The 20,198-nt window shown below is 46.2% G+C and overlaps 1 protein-coding gene across 1 annotated transcript in view; it reads right to left on the reverse strand.

Moving 5' to 3' along the window:
- Positions 1–7,754: 7,754 nt before the first annotated feature.
- LOC144767578 (uncharacterized) overlaps positions 7,755–20,198 on the reverse strand; it is a 45,347-nt gene continuing 32,903 nt past the window's right edge. Inside the window, exon 3 of the mRNA XM_078650995.1 lies at positions 7,755–10,460. Coding sequence (XP_078507121.1) covers positions 9,724–10,460 — 737 coding nt within the window. The 3' untranslated portion in view covers positions 7,755–9,723. The remainder of the gene's footprint in view (positions 10,461–20,198) is intronic.

Consider the following 20,198-nt stretch of genomic DNA (forward strand, 5'->3'; position numbering starts at 1 on the left):
GACTCCGGGGGACTCGGGTGCTCGCCCATCTATCCGCCTCAACAGCGAGTTTTCGGGGCTCAGTCAGTTTGCTGTCGAGGAGGTGCTGCCGGAGTTCGATGAAGCAGTTGTTGGACAGATGTTCCCATATAATGAGGTCGACCAACTGCTGGTAGGGGGTGACCTTGCTGCCTTTGATCCACCCCTCGAAGGCTCTGCTGTAAAAGTTCACGTATTCCACCCAAGTGGTACCGGGGATTTTTTTACAGTCTCGGAATCGCTGCCGGTACATCTCTGGGGTGAGTCCATAGCGAGTGAGGAGAGCGGTTTTCATGTGTTCGTACGAGGTCATCTCGGCGTCGGGGAGCTCCAGCAGGGCGTCTCTCCCCTCATTGACGAACTTCCCCCACAGGCCGGCGCCCCAGTCCTTGAGGGGTACTCGATGTGCGGTCATGGCGACCTCGTAGGCTTTGAACCACTGTTGGATGTCGTCGTTCTTGTAATATTCCTTGACGACATCCTTGGGTATGTGCACTTTTGTGTCCAAGGGCGGGGGCGAGGTCTTGCCCCCGGAGACGTTGGCATCATTCGTGTTGGCCTTGAGTTCTAGTTCTTTTAGGCCGCGCTCATGCTCGAGCATGAGTCTCTTTTCTTCGAGGTCTCTTTGTCTTCGCTTCTCTTCCAGGTCTCCTTCTAGCCGTAGTTGCTCGAGTGCGATTTTCCTTTCCGCCAGCTGTAGTTCTCCATCCAACCGGAGTCGGGCGAGCTCCAACTCGTGGATCCGGTTCCTCTCTCGCTCTCGGGCGTCTTCGTGGGGGCTCGTGCCTGGATTGGCGGGTCTCTCCCCCGCTGGGGTCATGTCGGTCTCCGGGCGTCCGCTCGGGCCCGGGTTGTCTTCATTCCGGGGTGGTGTATCATCGGCATCCACCCATGCTTGTAGGGCTGATTTAAAGTCTTCCTTGGTGCTTAGCCCAGTGGTAGCGATGCCCAGATCTTTGCAGAACTGTTTTAATTCTTTGTGACTGTAATCTTCCATTTTGTCTTTCTGGAATTCCGTAGTTGGTCTTGTCTCTGGCGTAGTCATGGTCGTAGTGTGTTTTTCTTGGTAGTGAGTGAATCACCCTCTGTATGATCTGCGTCGGCTCGGATCCCGTCGCTTGCCACCAATGTTAGAAAGGTGATCCCGGGGGAGGCAGAAGATGTCTGACTGACCACCCATAGGTCCACCCCTCCTTCGAGAAGTAGCCGAGCGTTATCGAGAGGCCTCCTGGGTGAGGGTCCTCTCCTAGGATCGTACAGCAGGGTAACCACAACACTACAAACGGACACCACACAAGAGGTTAAGTTCTTAGGCTTTATCAGGAATAAAGGTTGCTGGGTCTCAGCGGTATATACAGGCAGATCGAGGGATCTGTAGAGTCTCGTAAAAGGGACAGGGTAGCGGCACAGTCTCGGTATGGATACAGGAAGGGATACCCTGTGCACAGCTCTCAATCCTCGAGCCGGGGGTTCCGAGAGGCCGAGCCGCGGCAGCGCCAGCAGGACTCGACAGGTGGTCTTAACGGAGAGGAGGCCGCGGCAGCGCCAGCACGCTCTCACAATGGTTCAGCCGCGGCAGCGCCAGCAGGCTCTTTAGATGGTACAGCAAAGGTGGGCCACAGCAGCGCCAGCAGGCTCTCAAGATGGTTCAGCCGCGGCAGCGCCAGCAGGCTCTTTAGATGGTACAGCAAAGGTGGGCCGCGGCAGCGCCAGCAGGCTCTCAAGATGGTTCAGCCGCGGCAGCGCCAGCAGGCTCTTTAGATGGTACAGCAAAGGTGGGCCGCGGCAGCACCAGCAGGCTCTCAGGGTCTCTTCAGGTTACAGGCAATGAGTTCTTCTGGTGTCGGCCGTGACAGCGTCAGCAGGGCTTCCAGTCCAGGATACAACTGCCGTGCTACTCCGGGGCTGGCCCAGATATAGGACTGGAGTCCTTTGATGTCCGGACCCTCGCGCCTGGGGGGGCCAGAGGGGCCGGGATGTTGGTGTCCAGACACCCAGCAGGGGGGTGGAGCCAGCGCCCAGGGAGGCCGGAGGGCGATCGATACTAGGCGTCCGGGGACGGCTGGAGGGCCATCGAAACTCCCTTTTCTTCGGGATCTGTCGAGTGGCCACTCGACCACCTGGTTGGATCTTGGTGCCTCGATGTCTGGGCTTCGCTGGGGCCTGGGCCGGGTCCGAGGCCGCGTGGTCGTGACGTGGTGGGCCCAAGATGGAGTCGGGCGCGGCCTCGTGCTTAGGTCGTGAAGGGCCCATGATGGGGCCAGGCCGGTAGTGGGGGTCCGGGATGGTGACCGGACCAACAATGTTGGGGCGTGCAGTGTTGGGCAAAAGGGCTGCCCGATGCTGGGTGGAGGGCCGATGTCGTCCGGGGCCCGCCATGCGGGAGGGGTAGGACCACGCCATGAGGCCGGGTCCAACACCCAAAAACTGCTAATTATACAAGGAACTTTGCAGAGCTTCTAAAACTGTGGACTGTGGGCCCCCTGGGAATGTGTCACAGACCCCTGGGGGTCCGTGGACCCCAGTTTGGGAAACACTGGCCTACGGGAATCTACAAACTGCCTGCGATGCAATGAGCAGGAAGCAGGGGTTATACATGCTGCTTGGTACTGTCCAGCGATACTTCAATTCTGGGAGGGAGTTTCCCAGGTATTGACGGCTATAACAGCCTCACTATACAGATGGAACCAATGCTCTCATCTTATTTCCTCCAATTTCTTCCTTTTTATCTTTGGTTAATTTCCCTGTATCATTTTCTATACTATACATTCTATTCGTTTATAATTTTCTGAATTGATACCTTTCCTTTATTATTCTTCATTTTCTTTCTACCCACATTTGCTTAAAAATTACTTTTTATCTCACCATAAGTCATTAGAGTTTTTCAATCAAATAGCTTATTGTTTTATTCACAACTCAATTCTTTTATCCTCCTTTCATCTTATTATTGTATTACACGTATTAAAATAAGATACAGTCTTCATCCTCATGAATTCATATATATTTACCTTTATGCATTACTTCCAATGTAAATTATGTTATCATATTGCACATTTCTGTATTTTATTGCTTTTATTGTATTATATTTATTAAATGCTAATAAACCATTTCAACACAAAAAAAAGGAAGCTACTCGCTATTGTACTACTATTAGCTAAGCACAGAGTAGCGATGCGCTGGGCAAGTGGCCCTACCCCAACATTGGGGGATTGGCACTCGGACATGGCACACTGTAATGAGTAGTTAGACACTTTTAATGAGCTTCAGTCTGTGCAGAACCGCCCTAGGGACTACTGGTCCCTTTATAAGGCATACTTAGTGGATAAAAGCGAAAATGCCGAGGAGGAAGGGCACGCAGAGGGGCGATGCTGGACACAGGATACTAAGAGAGGATTGCAGGCTGCAGCGTGGTGGGCTTTGGAATGGGGCTGCGGTAACACCAGACCCCTGCAAAGGATGAACAAATGTATGCAGTTGAAGAATGTACGGACGACAGGTCCTCTGGGGCAGATGTGTGGGGAGAGGTCTAACGAATGACTGTCAGCAGCAGAAAGGTATACTGAAGAGCGCCACTTACCACTGAATGCTTTGTACTACTTTCTGTATCATACAAGAACTATGTTGTAAAGTGGGACTAAGAGGTGGTCAAATGTGCATGTGTGATCTTTAAAATGTTAATAAAAAAGAATTTTAAAAAAACAGCAGCAAGGGAGTTGGGCAAGAAAAGAAAGGAAGCCCCTGAGAGTGTGAAAGATGTTTCTGGACTATACAGCCATTTCTGATATTTCAGGAATTGCCTTAAATAAATGGAAGATCCAAACTACTCACGCGTGGAACGGTGGAGGATGAGTGGAGCCTGCAACTGGCAACCAATTCTCAATTGCATTTTGTATTCGTTGGGTTGGTAATGGTGGGCCGCAGCACAGTGAACATGAAATGAAAAGTGCTAAAGAAAGAAAGTGCTTGTAGCTACTAAACAAACAGGTTTAGGCGATCCTCTAAACCAAAAAGTTTGTTGATCCTCAGTTACAATTTACACACATACACCGTTGTTCCTGTGTCGTAGTAAGCATGTAATGTAGCGCAGATGGTTAACGCATCCACTGCGGACATCTGCAGCACGCAGAGCACAGGCTTGAAGCCTTTTAAGTTGCAACACATCCTCGACCCTTCTTTTGTGAAGGCGTCCCCTCCCTATGATGGGGAATGCTATACAACACGTGGAGTGGCGTATAATGGACATAAGGTGTGGATATTCTTAAAAGTGTTGATGTGTATGGGTGTCTGTTTTGTATTTCCAAAACGCTTGCAGGTATAATCCTATGTGATGTTCATCCCACTAAAATCTAACTTTGCAGTTGCATTTAGGAAGCAAACTGTGTTGTTAAATGAAACATACGGGAAACTTATTTTAGGTAGAATGAAGTCCCGCATGAACCAAGAAGAGGTAGACGAAGGGTTCCTGCCGCTCAGGCGTCGGCACCCCAGTCACTCGTAATAATGATCATTTTATCTGAGCATGGTCCTGAGAGATCTACTCTCCTTCCAAAACGTACAGCCCTCCATCAGTGCTAGCAGTGACGCCCAGCTTGGGTTTATGCATATTTGTGGAAAGACCAGGATGCCATGAACATTTTGGAAAGGCTAAATAATTGACATTTCTCACTCTATGGCAGTGCTAGTATATTAAAAAGTTAAAATCTTCAAATAACATTTTGAAAAGGCTAAATAATTTACATTTCTCACTCTATGGCCGTGCTAATATATTAAAAATGTTGATTTTTCCAAAATGTTTGTATTTATTTCGAACAACACCTCTTTTGTTTTCGTCTTTTTATTTTATTAAAATTGATAGAATGGCATCCAGGTTCCTTTGGGGTTATCATCGAACCAGACGGGCCCTGAAATGGTGCTCTCTTCCGAGAATGAAGGGTGGCAGGGGGGTCCCCAATTTCAGGCTATATTATTGGCTTATCTCATTAAGGTATATGGGGATATTAATCTTTCCAGACGTTATCACGGAAGAACCGATCCACCCTTCAATTTATGAAATGCTATTAGGTGAGGAAGTCTCTCAACGTTTAGTAAGAATTGTAGAGCCCAGCTACTATAAAAACACTAAGTTCAAAACTTTAATAGCAGCCTCGGTAATCTGGAGGCAGATAAAAAAGAAAATTATTCGGTGTGGTGATCTAAACTATTTCTCTCCAGTTTTGAATAATCGTATGTTACCTGAGATTTTTAATTACCAAATTATGAAAAGATGGCATCTAGCTGGGATTCGTTTATTGGGGTACTTCTATCAAGGCACTCAGATCGTCTCATTCTATATTCTACAACTAGAATATAAACTGTCTAGAAATTATTTTTTCAAATACCTCCAGGTACGGAGCTTTCTGGAATCTAAGGGTCTTCTTGACCATAAATGTATGAGTAAAAATAATATTCTAGAAATCAGTAGAAGGGTAAAGAAAATAGGTTTTGTTTATCAGATGACTGTAAATCAATTGGATGACGACTTGAGTTTGATTGAGAGTAAATGGCAGAGGAAACTTGAAATTGAAAAAGTTGATATATGTAGATCTATTGAACTATCGATTAGGATGTTATTTAATGGCTCGCTTCAAAGCCAGCATTTCATTTCAATTTATGATTTATATTACTCTCCAGCTAAATTGGCTAAATGGAAAGTCAGTAATGGGGATAAATGTAAACGATGTGATGCAGTAGCTGCTGATTCTATATATATGTTTTTTAACTGCCCAAAACTTTCTCAATTTATCTTAGATGTCGAATTTTTCTTAAATAATAGTTTGGGGATTACTATAAGATTAACTGCCGAAATGATTATTTTTGGTCTCCAAACGGATCATATAGGAATAAGATCAGCCGCTGAAGAAGGCTTTTTATTTATCTGTATGTCAGTTTTTCGTTTTTGTATTACTTCTCGCTGGTTAGATCCCGAGCCTCCAGCTTTTAATCATTGGCAATTAAAATTGTTATCGATATATCAACTAGAAATGGCAATTTATAGATCTAAAGGTTTAAAAAGGAAGACATTTGGTCAAAAAGTTTGGGCTCCTATTTCAAAATGGATATGATTGGATTTGATCATGTTACGTTATGCCAAGTGCTCTCTGCAAATATATCGTTATTATTTGTGTATTGACTGTATAAACCATTATGCTATGTACCATGCTCAATTCACAACTGATTGCTGAATGAAATTAATAAAAAAATCTTTTTAAAAAAAAGACCAGGATGCCATAAGCTCAGGTGCAATCAAAGGAAATCACCAATTTGACTGTTGTTGGGCTGCTAATATACAGTAATTTACAGGGTCAACAGGCCCCTCACAGTCCTGGGCCCCGTGCCACTGCACCTGCTGCACCGTTAGTAAAGTGCACAGAAGCATGAAGTGTCAGCAAGCACCAGCAGGAGTGTGTGATGAATGGACCAAGAACAGCAGGAGCATCTGCCATCCACTGGGAAAACACTAACATGGACTTCAAACAAAATATTATCTCCAAGCCTAAGGCTGCAAGAGATATCTTCAATCATGAGGAGCACAAATAAATGAATGCTTGCAGTGATTCATTTGTTTAAAAAAAAAATGTGCCAGTACTCATGCCACCACTGTTGCTGCACACGTGCAAAGCTGGCGCTGCACCATTAGTTTAGTGCCCTATTGGCTAGTCCTCCTGCGGTGGGAGTAAATCATTAGGGGCCACTTGTACAAAGCATTTTTGCAGTCGGAAACGTCCAACCACAAAAATGCTTTTACAAATGTACCAAATACAAACTGTGATTCAGTAACACGCTACCTACTTGCAATTAGTGTTTGCGATTTGGTATTTAAAAGGGGCGTGTTTACGGCATCTCTTCCAATTACTGAATCTGAATGGGCTGTATGAAAGTTTTGCGACTGAATCAAGGTCACATTTTACTGACTCCCTGAAGTAGGTGGTAACCCATTTGTAAATAGGTAGGGGTCCTTTGAAGAATGGATAACAAATATTTTTAAGAGCAGGCAGCTGTCCCACGGAACCCACTGTCTACTCTTAAAAAATTAAACGAAAAAGCTCTTTTTTTTTTCTTTTTAAATGCACCCCATTATCCTTTAAGTAAAATAGGCTGCATTAAAAAAAAACAGACTGCTTTTTTAAAAACCAAATCATAGACATGGTGGTCTGCTGACCTCAGTAGGCTGCCATCTCTGTGATGGTTTTGATTCCAAATGGGTCTCAAATTGCGACCTACCTCACTAATATGCATGAGGCAGGTCTATTTGGCACTCGCTAGCAATCGCTAACGAAACTCAAAAGAGTTTCATACATTACGAATCCCGATTTCCAAATTGCGACTCGCAGAGTATCGCAAATAAGAAATCGGTATTCCTGATGCTAGTTCATCCTGCCCTAAGTCTTGGTGTATTTTGCATTCTTCTATTGAGGAAAGCAAAAAAGTGCTGGGTTTAAAAAAAGAAATTAAAAAATCAGTCTGGACACAATACTTACTCCTTACAGGAGGTAAATCAAGTTATACCTGGCGGCACTCATAGATACATGGCTGCTCAGTGGGTTAGCTGCTTTCCATTTGGTTGTGGCCGCACTCTTCACTACCGAAGCCTGAGCGCTGTAGAGCTTACAGAGCGACACAAAAATAAATGTGCGCCCTATAGGAGGGGATCTTAAATGCACAGACTCGAACCCTTTGAAATGCAAGATACAGCAGGATTTATTTAGGAAAATAGGTCTACATACATCTGCAATAACCACAGTTCAACTACTAACTCTGAAACATATGTGGTAAAAGGTATGAAGGGAAGGGAAAAGAGCCCCTGTTTCTTTCTGCAGCTCCAACGGTAATTAGGCACCACAAAGAGTGAGCAGCACCTGGGCTGAAGACGGAAGCAAGTCTGTTCCGCGAGGCGAGTACCTCTGTGCGCTGCAGAGGGGCATCGGGCTTACGATTTGTTAGCACATTGGCATCTGCAAATAGGGGGCTGTGCTGAGAGCCCTAGCTGTGAGCTCAAAGTTGTTGTGACGTGTAAGTAGTAGTTTAGTGTGTGATTTGTAAGATGGCAAGGGAGCGTTGCGGCTGTGCTCTCATGTAACGGCGTGAGCGAGGTAGTAAATGAAACCTATATTTGGTTGGTGCAATAGAATCAACTAGCAGTGAGAAACGCTCTGGACATTTATAAAGAAATAACACAAGGGTGTGATTGGTTACCGATCATATCTCCTTACATTCTTGTATGGCTGCTCGCAATCACGCTTCACAGGTGACCAGAGCTGCAATTATGGAGCCGGGAAAATGACTCATCTGAATGATGCTGCCTCACTGCGGGCACCTATGACTAAGCATGCTTGTGGCAGGGTCAGAAATTACTTCTCTAAATACGTTTAGCACAGGCATACCATTATGCACCGAGTGCTTGCTTTTTGAACACTTTTAGCTGGGACTTAAACATCAGTATGCCGCACATCATGCCCTTAAATACCGAACAATGCTAATTAGTGCATGGCCTTTATTTAAAAAGGGATGGATCACGCCCGGAGAGCCACAGCTGCCTGTAAAGTCCTGCAGCCTCTCTCAGAAACTAGTGCAGCAAACGTCATGCGAAGAAGAAAGATGCTGCACAACTTGTGAACCTCGGCAACCCGATACCTGCCGTTTAAGAGGCACGCTGCAACGTTCTCCCATCTTCCGCTGTGGTATGTTGCTAGGCCCAAGATCTGCTCTCTGTGCTCCTTCTTTTTTTCCACGCTGCTCGCTTTTGAAAAGCAAAAGCTGCAAATTGTGCCTCAGTGATGTGTGAAGTGTATGCGCTTCGCAACGGAGTTTGCGCACTCGTGGTTATTAACTATATGCACGCTCCCTACAGGGGACACTGGCCATTAGGAATTTTTGACTATAAGCCCTAACTAAATTACAACATTCCAGTAAAACTTACTTTGGGGTAAGCAGGACATAAGATTGTTACAGTGAAAATGGATCTATCTTGTTTGTATTAATTGTGTTGTAGAAACGCTCATTTTGAGTGAAGTTCCTGGCATAAACTGTGCAGTGATAGGGTTCAGTTTAGTGTGTATTATTTGGTGCCGTTGCATATGTACCTTTCGAGTAAAGCTCTTCTCACACCCAGTGCAGCGATGAGGCCTCTCATTGGAGTGTAAACTTCGGAGCCGTAGAAGATGTGCCTTACCAGTAAAGCTCTTCTCACACACAGTGCAGTGATAAGGCCTCTTTCCTGTGTGTGCACTTTGATGCCATACATCGCCTTTCTTTCTGAGAAAAGCGCTTGGAAGACACTTTGCAGTGATAAGGTTTCTCACCTGTGTGTTTGGTGTTACGAGACTTGACTTTTGATTTAAGCTCTTCTCGCACACAGTGCAGTGAAAAGGCTTCTCTCATGTGTGTACGCTTTGATGCCGTACAAGGCTTCTGTTCTGGGAAAAGCGCTTTGAACACACAGAGCAATGATAAGGTCTCTCTCCAGTGTGTATTAGTTGGTGCGTTTGTAGATTTGCCTTTTGATTGAAGCTCTTCTCGCACACAGTGCAGCGAAAAGGCTTTTCTCCTGTGTGTGTTTTTTGATGATGTACAAGGCCTCCCTTATAAGCAAAGCGCTTGGAACACTCAGTGCAGAGATAAAGCTTCTTTCCTGTGAGTACAATTTGATGCAGTACAAGGGTTTCCTTCTCAGAAAAGGTTTTGGAACACATGAGGTCTCTCTCCTGTGTGTACACTTAGATGGCGTACGAGGTCTCCCTTTTGAGAAAAGCGCTTTGAACACACAGTGCAGTGATGAGGTCGCTCTCCGGTGTGTGTTCTTTGATGCAGTACAAGGGTCGACTTACGAGAAAAGCGCTTCTCACACACAGTGCAACGATGAAGTCTCTCTCCTGTGTGTACACTTTGATGCCGTACGAGGTCTCCCTTTTGAGAAAAGCGCTTTGAACACACAGTGCAGTGATGAGGTCGCGCTCCGGTGTGTATAAGTTGGTGCTTTAGTAGAGTTGCCTTTTGATTGAAGCTCTTCTCACACATGGTGCAGTGAAAAGGCTTTTCTCCTGTGTGTATGCGTTGATGCTGTACAAGGCCTTTCTTATAAGCAAAGCGCTTGGAACACACTGTGCAGTGATGCGGCTTCTCTCCAGTGTGTGTTCTTTGATGCTGTAAAAAAGTTGCCTTTTGAGTGAAACACTTTTTACACGTTTCGCAGGGATATGGCCTGAGGCTGGTGTGTCCTTTTTTGTGCCTCACAAGAAGTGTCTCATTGATAAATCCTTTGTCACAGACATTACAAGCAAAGCATCTCTCGCTCATGTGCATTCTGCGCCGTTTTTTTAAGTAGATATTTTTAGTAAAATTCATCTTTCCTCCGGAACCTTTATGGCTTTCTTTCACATTCATACTTTCTAGATGTGATTGTTGTTCTGAAAAATAGAAAAAACATTGAAAATTACACATGGAAAATATTTATTGAAAAAGCTGCATTGTTATAATATGGAGAAGTGAACAGTTACAATTCAGAGAAAAAAAATTATGTTCTAAGAAAAAGAGTCACAGTTCCCTTTGAGACACAAATGGTGGCTAGTCCTCCTACATAAAGTGCGTTGACCTAGTCCTGCAGCAGGAGCATGCTGGGAAATCAAGTGATTCACAAGAACCACTGTTAGACATGGGGTTTCTGGTTGGCTAGGGTAGGCACCTAAGCCAGGCAGTATCCACCACTCTAGTCAGGGTAAGCCAGATACACACCTGAGATAACCTGCGCTCACCCTCTGGTAGCTTGGCGCAGCGAAGTCAGGCTAGTTTAAAGAGGCAATGTGCAGAGCAGTTGTGCAACACACTAGTGCAGCAACACAGTGAGTAAATCCCAAAAGGGAATCCACGCAGGACTAAGTAAAAATAGAATCTATATTGTACATCAAACAAGACCAAAATGACTTAAATCACACCGTTAGTGCAAATAATGCAGGTTTGATAGAGAAAAACAAATAAATTACTATGAAAACATAGGTAACAGCGCACCTGCGCTCCTATTACACTTCATATGGTAACTGTAGTGAACGTGGTTGGAGTGATTGCATTTAGAAACCAAACGTACGGCGCAGGAGCACCTACTAAACGCTAAACAGTAACTGAGGTTGAGTCTTCCAGCAGTTCTCCTCTATGGACGGCCCTGCACCATTCTTGAGGTCATCTCCAGAGCAGAGACAATGCTGAACAAGAAATGCCCCTTGCGTTCTTGCGAATTTGGAGCCCACCGGAGCCACTTGAATCGGGTCTCTTTGCCCAAGGGAAACCAAGCCACCCGTGAAGGAGAGCAGGGCGGCTTTACCACTCTGCTCGACCCAACCCGCCTCACAGTACCTTTGTGGGTGCAGGGTCACTGTCCTCAGGGCATCTGTAACTTGCTAACAATGTTGTCATGCCTCGGGAGCGGGACCCGATGTTGAGAGCTTCGTGCAGTATACGCGTTAAAACCAGAGGACAAGGCTGGCTGGAATGAGCCTCAGAATGCTGGCCGCCGCATGTTACGGAACAACGTGTAATCTAAAGGCCTGCCTCGAAGGCTGTGTGCAGCTCCTGTAGCTCTGCAGCCTTGGACGCAGCACTGTATCACCTCAGAGCAGTACAAGTCTTCAGGGGGCTGTTCCTCGAGTCTCACGACCAGAGCGGACACACTAGTTTGTTCTTGGTGGCATCTGACGGTGGTGATATCTTGCCAGACTCCGGGGGCGAAGTTCACAATACAATTCAGCTGCAGTGAGCACGCTGGCACAAGGACGTGTTTGTTTCTCTGGTAATGCCTCCAGGGGAAACAATGCTGTTCTCGCTAGAGAAAAACGCTCACCACATGCTGGTTTGTAAAACATGGAGCACTTCCCTAGAAGGCACAAAGGCACTCCCCTGGTCAGAGCGCTGCACTGCAGGCCCATGATGGTCAGAGCCCTGCACTGCAGGCCCATGGTGCACTCTCCTGTAATGCACAAAGTTTTACCTTGGTGCAGAAGGGTGCACTGGTGACATGCTAGCCCTTGTATAATGGGCTCACCCAGCAGAAGTCTTGGGGAAAAGAGGCAACACGTTCTTTGCTGGCCCTGAGATCTCAAGAGAACAGGGGGCAGTCAAACAAACCCTTGGAGAGCACTTCAGGGCACAAAAGGAGGTGGCAGGCAGCAGACAGCACATACAGTTAGGTTGCAGATTGGCAGTCCCTCCTGCAGCCCAGCAGCAGCAGGTCAACACAACAAGGCAGTTAGTCGAAATAGTGGTTGCTCCTGGCAGCACAGTAGTTCTCATGGCAATGAGCAGTTTGTAGTGCCAACAGTGTCTGGCTACAAGTCCCAAGCAGCGTCTAAAAACATGGGATCAGAGCTCCAGTACATATACTCAAAAATGTATTTGATGAACGGGTGACTTCAAATGAACCCTCAGAAGTGTGCAACAGTCCCTTGCAGCCCATTCCTGGCTCCAGACGATCAGTAGGGGGTAAATCAGCCCTTTGAGTGAGGGCAGGACACAACCTATTCAAATGAAAGTGTGAATCACCTCTCTCCCAGCCCAAGAAGACTATCAGCATGCAGATGAATGCAGATGTATCCCTGTCACACCCAGCCGCTCCCATTGGAAAAGCTTTGTTCTCATGGCTCTTCCAAACATGATAGTTGCAGGGGTTTCCTCTGTGGTTGAGTGAGGGGGTCAAACGGTAACCTCAAAGAATAGTGTTCAAAACACCTTCGAGGTCGAGCTTCCCCAATGCAGAATGCTGAACAGATTTCTTTAGAGTACTCATGAGGCGTTCTACCAGACCATTGGCCTGGGGTCAAAGGGGAGTGCTTTTTTTGATGCTTTATATTGAGATGATTTAGAAAGTTTTTGAATTCTCAACTATTAAAAGGTGGGTCGTTGTCAGATTTTAAGATTGCAGGTACAAGTCATGTCGCAAAGATGCCATCTAGGTTTTGAATAACCCTGCTCATGTGTAGTGGATGAAAGGTCTTCTACCAATGGAAAATGGGAGTATTGATCAACAATAACTAGAAGATAATGTCCATTATCCAGAGGGCCATAAAAAAATCAATAGCAATTCTCTCCCAAGCATGATGGGGCAATTCTGACACAATCAAAGGTTGCTGACTAACTTCAGATGAAAGACCGTTTCATATGTGACAAGTCTTCAAATCTTTTTTGACCCTTTGGTCAAAATACGGAAACCAGACTCGATCACGGAGAGCTCTCTTAGTGGCAACTATTCCTCGATCTCCTTCTTGGGCAAATTCGACTACTTGTTGTCAGAGATTTTGATGAATAACAATCCATGTACCTTGCAGAATGAGGCCTTCCTGCGTTACTGAAAGTTCATCTCTTACATTTCTGAACTTCATATACTCGCTGTTATTAGTAAGAGGTCTAGAATACTGGTTCCACAACTTTTAATCTTGACATGCCACTACCTTAGCTCGTGGCAGTGAATATTTGCTCTAAAGCCAAGGCAGTTGGTGTGCTCCATTTCACAATAAATTGGATGTAATCCTCCACTGTCTTAGATGGGGTACCAGGGCATAATCAGCCAGTTTCTGATCTTTCACTGGACGATGAAGAATCGTGTAGTTGTATTCTTGTGACCTCAAACCCCAACGCTCAATTCGAGGAGGCATTTTTGCTGTGGGATTGCCATATACCATCAACAATGCTTGGTGATCAGCCACTAATGTGAAGGGCTTTACATGGAAATTATTCACAAGCCCGAACCAGTGCCACACTTTCTTTCTCAGGGTGCGAGTATGCACGTTCAGTTTGTTACAGGCTCTTATTGGCATGTACCACGATATGTCTCCAGGCATTTTGCGGTCCCTTGTGCTGTGCAAGGATTGCGCCTAACCCTACAGGGCTAGCATCACCTACAACCTCTGTATGGAGTTTGGGATCAAAGTCAGGCGTTTCAATGGCGCTCTCAATGGCTTGTTTGAATTTTGAGACGCTCTTCTCACACTCACTTGACCAATGAAAAGACACATACTTTTTGGTTAGTTCTGGTGCAATGACCATAGCAAAGTCTTGTATGTATCTAGAACAGTAATTGACTGTTCCAAGAAATGACTGTATCATAGAAATGCCTTGTGGGGGATTTGCAGTAGACAATGCTTGCACGCTAGCTGGATCAGGTTTCATACCCCCATCACAAAAGACATGGCTGAAGAATTTCAAGCTTTTCTTGTGGAATTCACATTTGTCATCATTCAGAGTTAAGGCTGCATCATTCAGCAAACGACATACTTGCATGAGAGTTTTGTAATGCTCTTTCTGTGCAGCCCCACAATACCAATATATCACTACAGTTAAATGCATTTACTACAGGCTATATGATAAGTCAAATGACGACTTGGAAAAGTTCTGCAGCAGAGGATATACCAAAACTCAATCGCTTGTAGCAAAACAAACCAATATGCGTAGAAAAGGTTGCAACGTACCTGGATTTTTCTTCAAGGGCCAATTGGTAAGATCCTTTATTTAGGTTGAGTCGAGAGAAGAACTCTGCGCCATTCAATTCAGTTATTATATCAGCAATGTGCAGACTGTGAGGTTTCTCTCGCTCAGTTGTCTTGTTGGCCTGACGCATGCGTACAGCTCCTTCCCTGTCTCTTTTAGGCACTGTTACATTGGGAGAAAGCCATGGTGTCAGACCAATGGAGCTTTCAATGATGTCATGTAAAAGTAAAAAATGAAGTTTCTTTTCAACAGCTTCTTGTAAGTGAAACGCAACTCGTCTATGTTTTTGTTGTCAAAGTTATGTTTATTATTATTTAAAACAGAAACATGCGACAATCCCGCTCATCTTCACATGCAGGGGGTAGCAATTAAACCAAAGCCCAAATGCAACATGGTGGAGCAAGACAAAACCCCAAATAAGCAGGACCCCTATCACACAAGCTAGCTCTCTGAAGGATACAGCTTCTGACAGAAACAGGGTATACCATGCGACCTGCCAAATGAAGAGGAGAAGTTACGAAGGCTCAAGGCAATCGCACTGCCAGCGGCTCGTACAGTGGCCTACAGTCCCAAGGCTAAAATGAATAGCCACCGCATTGCGGAATGTCAATCGGAGTGCTTCACCAAGTAGTTTCCCTTGTGGGCATTGTCGTAAAAGAAATGATAAGAAGGAACAAACACACAAACAACAACAAAATACGGAACCCCCTCCCCACCCAAAACCCTCCCCAGTGGTGGTAGCAACTTAAAAAAGACGGACGTCAAGTACACATATTGTCAGGGATTCATAGCTGGAAGAGGTGGAGGGCTCTAACACTAGCAGGACACACTGCAGACGGAAGACCCTTGGAAAGAAAAGCGACCAATGGGCCCCAGCGGAATTCAAAGTTCTTAAAATCATCCCTAAAGATGTCAGCCATCCGCTCAAGACTCAGTAGCTTCCATAGGCGTGAATGCCAGAGGGAGGTGGCCGGCACCTCCTTCCTTTTCCACGCCGCAGCCAGGGTGAGCTTGGCCGCCCCAATGCAGAGCCACACAATCTTTTTATCTGCCTTAGTCTGATGTTCGAGACTTGGATCACGGAGACCTAGTAGGGTAGTAGCCATCGATGTAGGGATGAAGTAACCCAACATCTCTTTAATATGGGCAAGAATTTCCTCCCAGAACGGACGGATGCTGGGGCAGTCCCACCAGATATGCTGAAAGTCCCCTAGTAGCCCACATCCCCTCCAACATCCGTCAGAGGTACCAGGGAATATCTGTCTCAGCTTGGCTGGGTATAGGTACCAATCCATCATGGTTTTCATGTGCGCCTCCCTAAGTTCCAAGGAGTGATTAAACTTTGCGATATCTGACCATAAATGCGTCCACTCCTCGTCAGTGATTTCTTGTCGAAGGACTCCCTCCCACATGGATATGTATCGGGGTCTAGGAGAAATCACAGTGGAAAGTAAGAACCCGTATATGACACCCTTCATGAAGGAGGTCTTGGTGAGAAAGGACTCAAATTTCGCGAGGGGCCGTGTAGCTGCGTCTCTCACCTGAGGGGATAGTGCCCAGTGAAGTAGTTGTGCGTGATGATACCATTCATATTCCCCAACCCCATAGTCCCTCCTACAATTGTCACAGGTGAGCGGATCGAAGTTATGGAAGAGATGTGTTAATGCAAGGCAGCCTCCCTCCTTCCAAGCCTCAAAGGGACCCTCTTCTAGCGCTGCGGGGAAAGCAGGATTGAAGTGTATTGGCGTAAAAGGGGAGGGAAAGGTAGTCCACCTGTCATCCTTGGAAACCGAGTCCCAAACCTTCAAAGTAGTGCGGGTGGGGGTGCTGATATAAACTTTTTTAGGCCTGTCGCTCTTGGGCCTCCATACCAAATCCCAGATCGTCCTCCCTGCAATGCTCCGATCCATATGTAACCAGTGTTTTTCTGACTCCTGTTGTGTCCATTCTACCAATACTCGGAGTTGCGCTGCTTGTAATACAATTGAATGTCGGAAAGCCCCACGCCCCCCTCCTTCCTCGGTCTGCGCAAAATAGAATATTTGAGTTTTCCCGACCCATGAAATAATGAAGGATATCGACTTACAATTTCACGATGAGCATTCATAGTGTAGTTCACTGATATCAGTCCCATATCAGTAGCACTATGGAAACTCAGCAAGCACTTGAAGCTGTTCCTTGAAGTACATGAATATGCACATTCACCACAGTTTTCTTAAGTTTCATCGTGGCTACAAATTTTTTATTTGACTTTTGAAGAGCGTTGAGGCAGTCAATGAGTATACTTTAGTCTTTGAATTCGTAAAGTTGTGGTACCGGAGATAATTTGTGATACATCTCCAGAGGCATAATATTTATCGACGCACAGCTGTCTTCATGTTGAATTGTCTTCACTTTGGATTTTTTCTCACATTCGACTAGCCCCATATGTGCATGCCTTTTTGCAGTAAACATTAATATTGCACAATTGTCATGGTCCCTTTCATTATAAACACACACAGAGGAATTCTTTCTCGATGATTTATACACGATTATCAACTTCATTTTGCGTCGATTTGCCTCAATTGGTGTGACCGCTTAGCTTTGTGGGAGTACATCGAATGTCACTGATGTAGCGTTTGGTCGGCCATTTTGTTTTCACGCTGCAACACACTTACTTTTATCTTCGCGTTGCAAGTCGTCACAAAATGATTCGCTTTACCACAGTCTATGCATATCTGTCCAATGGCGGGACATTTACCTTCGAGTGGAAATGACAGTCCATATCTGTAACACGTTTTGTTTTTCTGTGGAGACAAGACCTTGTGTCCCTCTGCCTTGTACCATGGCTTACTTTTCGTGCTCATGACCGATGCACTTTGGGCACCTACTGCCTCCATGTCAGTCACTTGGCGATAAGTACGCTAGTCAGCGCAAGCGGCCTTGAGGACTTGATACAAGCTCAGTTTCCATCAGCATTCGTCGTTGAAATGCTTACAACAGACATCCATTGATCACTCTGAGGAGGGTAGCCTCCTAATCATAAATTAATTGAATTTACAGTGCTTTACCAAACATCCAGTCTTTCAACAAACTCATCAACGGTCTAACCTGGTCTCCGGATGAATATATATCTTTTATAATTCACATTTGGCACTGGCTTAAACTTGACATTAAAGGCCTTTTCGATTTGATCATATGTCTTTTCACCTTCTTGTAAATTCTTTTTCATGGCTTCTTTCCTCCTTCACCTGTCATGTTTCTCAAGATACTTTATACTCTTTTTCATCTATTGCATCTATGAACTCTTCAAAAGTCTCTATCCATCCATCTATCGGCAATATTCTGTTTTTTTGCAGTATCAAACACAGTTGGCGGTTTTAAGAATGCAACAGCCGTATATACATTGGAGGACAGTAGTGGTCTCTCAGGCACTCCCTGTGGAACTTGATCAGCAAGAGCTTCTCTAGCGCCTCGTGATGTGCTGGCTTCGGGGTCAGCCTTAATGACTTTTGGAGCTTGGATCTCGTCCTGGCTCTCCATCGGAGCTCTGTGTGTCATGGCTGTCTAAGGAGTTGTTCTGGCCCCTTATGCAGCAGCTTTGGTGGTGGGCCGCTTCGTCTGGGGAAACTCAGCAAACTCAACCCAACCCACTTTCTGAGACTGCTCTCCAGCATGTTGTGAGACAATGATTTGTTGATGGTTTAGAGAAGGAGATAAATCTTTGTACACTACAAGTACATGAAAGCAGATAACACTAGTCGATTTTGTGCTGAAATGTTTCTTCATAAACACCTGGTTAATCTCTGCTTCATAGCATGTGAATTTCAGTGTAATGTGAACTGAACTATTTCTGTGTGCTTTCCTTGTCCACCTTTAGTTTTCTTACTCCACATAGCGTAATCGTATTAATTTGCGTAATGGCGCCATATATTCCATTAGAAGCTGTTTCGTTCAGTTCCTGTCCAGCGACATGTAGACTTTCAGTGTCACTGTCTTTATCTTTAATCATTTTATTCAGGCTGGCACTGTGCTGAGACTCCACCAGTGCCAGCATCGATTCTGCACTTCAACCGAGGCACATGTGGCACGCACGAGCAGTGTGCTTAACCACGGCAAACTCCGGAAGAGCACTTTTAGTGTACGGGCTTCGTATCCCCTATCTTGTTACCAGTTATAGCTTCCTTCCAGCCCAGGTACTCACCAATAACCAAGTCACACACGGAGAGTAGTTGAACACGTCTTGATTACACTGCATGTACGTCAGAACTCAACGTTCTACACCGGCCTTTAACTCATCTCTCCAGCGCTTACGTCCTTACCGATGATATACCTTTGAAGTCACTCATGTAGGATCGATGCTACTACTGCAAGAATAAGCTTGTTAGTTGCACTGAAGAAAACAGCTATTGAATTTGGTAGGCATGGCCCTCACTACAAGATCACTGCCATCTTCTCCTGCGCTAAGACCCTTTCGGTCTCTAGCTTTTTCTCCTCTACCCTCAGCTCGCTATCTCCTTGGCATGCTCTAACCTGAGCTTCTCCAAAGCCAGCTGATGCTCCCTTTCTTCCGTCCTATCTACCCACTACTCTGGGGATAGGGAAAGGGATGGGGCACTGCCCCCGACACTGGACCCAGCTAGGGACTCCCTATCTATGGGGTCCTCACTATCGACTAGCGTCCCTGTCCTGTCATTTTCTTCCTCCCCTTCAAACTCCACAGGGCCCCCCCACACCTACCACCCTCTTGGCGGGCGGCCAGGGTCCTCATCTCCTCATTGCGCACACGTTCCCATTCATCCTTCTGCCATTGGATCAGGTTTTCCCGAAGATTTGACGTGGTGTCTGACCCACTCACTGCTATGTCTCTCTCCTCACAGAACCCCAGCAACTCCCACATACTGTATCTAAGCAGCGGTTTGCGGTTTTGCTGTGACTGGGAGCATAATCTTTTGCCTTTTTAAACTTGCCACCAACCTGTTACTTCGACTAGGACGTTTGGAAGTGGAGCTGACATCGGGAGAGGCGCGGTGGGACTGCGAGATCCAGCAGCCCTAGCGCCGGACCATTGGGTGCAGCTGGGACTCTTCCCGCCCTTTCTTGCCTGCAGTACATAACTGCTCGCGGCCCCTGCTTCGCGGGTGCCGCTCACAGCGGTTTGCGGTTTTGCTGTGACTGGGAGCATAATCTTTTGCCTCTTTAAACTTGCCACCAACCTGTTACTTCGACTAGGACGTTTGGAAGTGGAGCTGACATCGGGAGAGGCGCGGCAGGACTGCGAGATCCAGCAGCCCTAGCGCCAAACCATTGGGTGCAGCTGGGACTCTTCCCGCCCTTTCTTGCCTGCAGTACATAACTGCTCGCGGCCCCCGCTTTGCGGGGGCCGCTCACAGCGGTTTGCGGTTTTGCTGTGACTGGGAGCATAATCTTTTACCTTTTTAAACTTGCCACCAACCTATTACTTCGACTAGGACGTTTGGAAGTGGAGCTGACATCGGGAGAGGCGCGGCGGGACTGCGAGATCCAGCAGCCCTAGCGCCGGACCATTGGGTGCAGCTGAGACTCTTCCCGCCCCTTTCTTTGTTTCCCTCATCCGGTCCCTATATAGTAACACCTACTGCCCGCGTTACGCGGGACGCGCGCGGGCGCACGCCGGGCGAAGCCCGGGCCAAGGGCGGGCCCGTTTGAGCCCGTTA

Source organism: Lissotriton helveticus, chromosome 1_1 (genome assembly GCF_964261635.1).
Source record: "Lissotriton helveticus chromosome 1_1, aLisHel1.1, whole genome shotgun sequence".
In the NCBI taxonomy this organism is placed as follows: domain Eukaryota; kingdom Metazoa; phylum Chordata; class Amphibia; order Caudata; family Salamandridae; genus Lissotriton; species Lissotriton helveticus.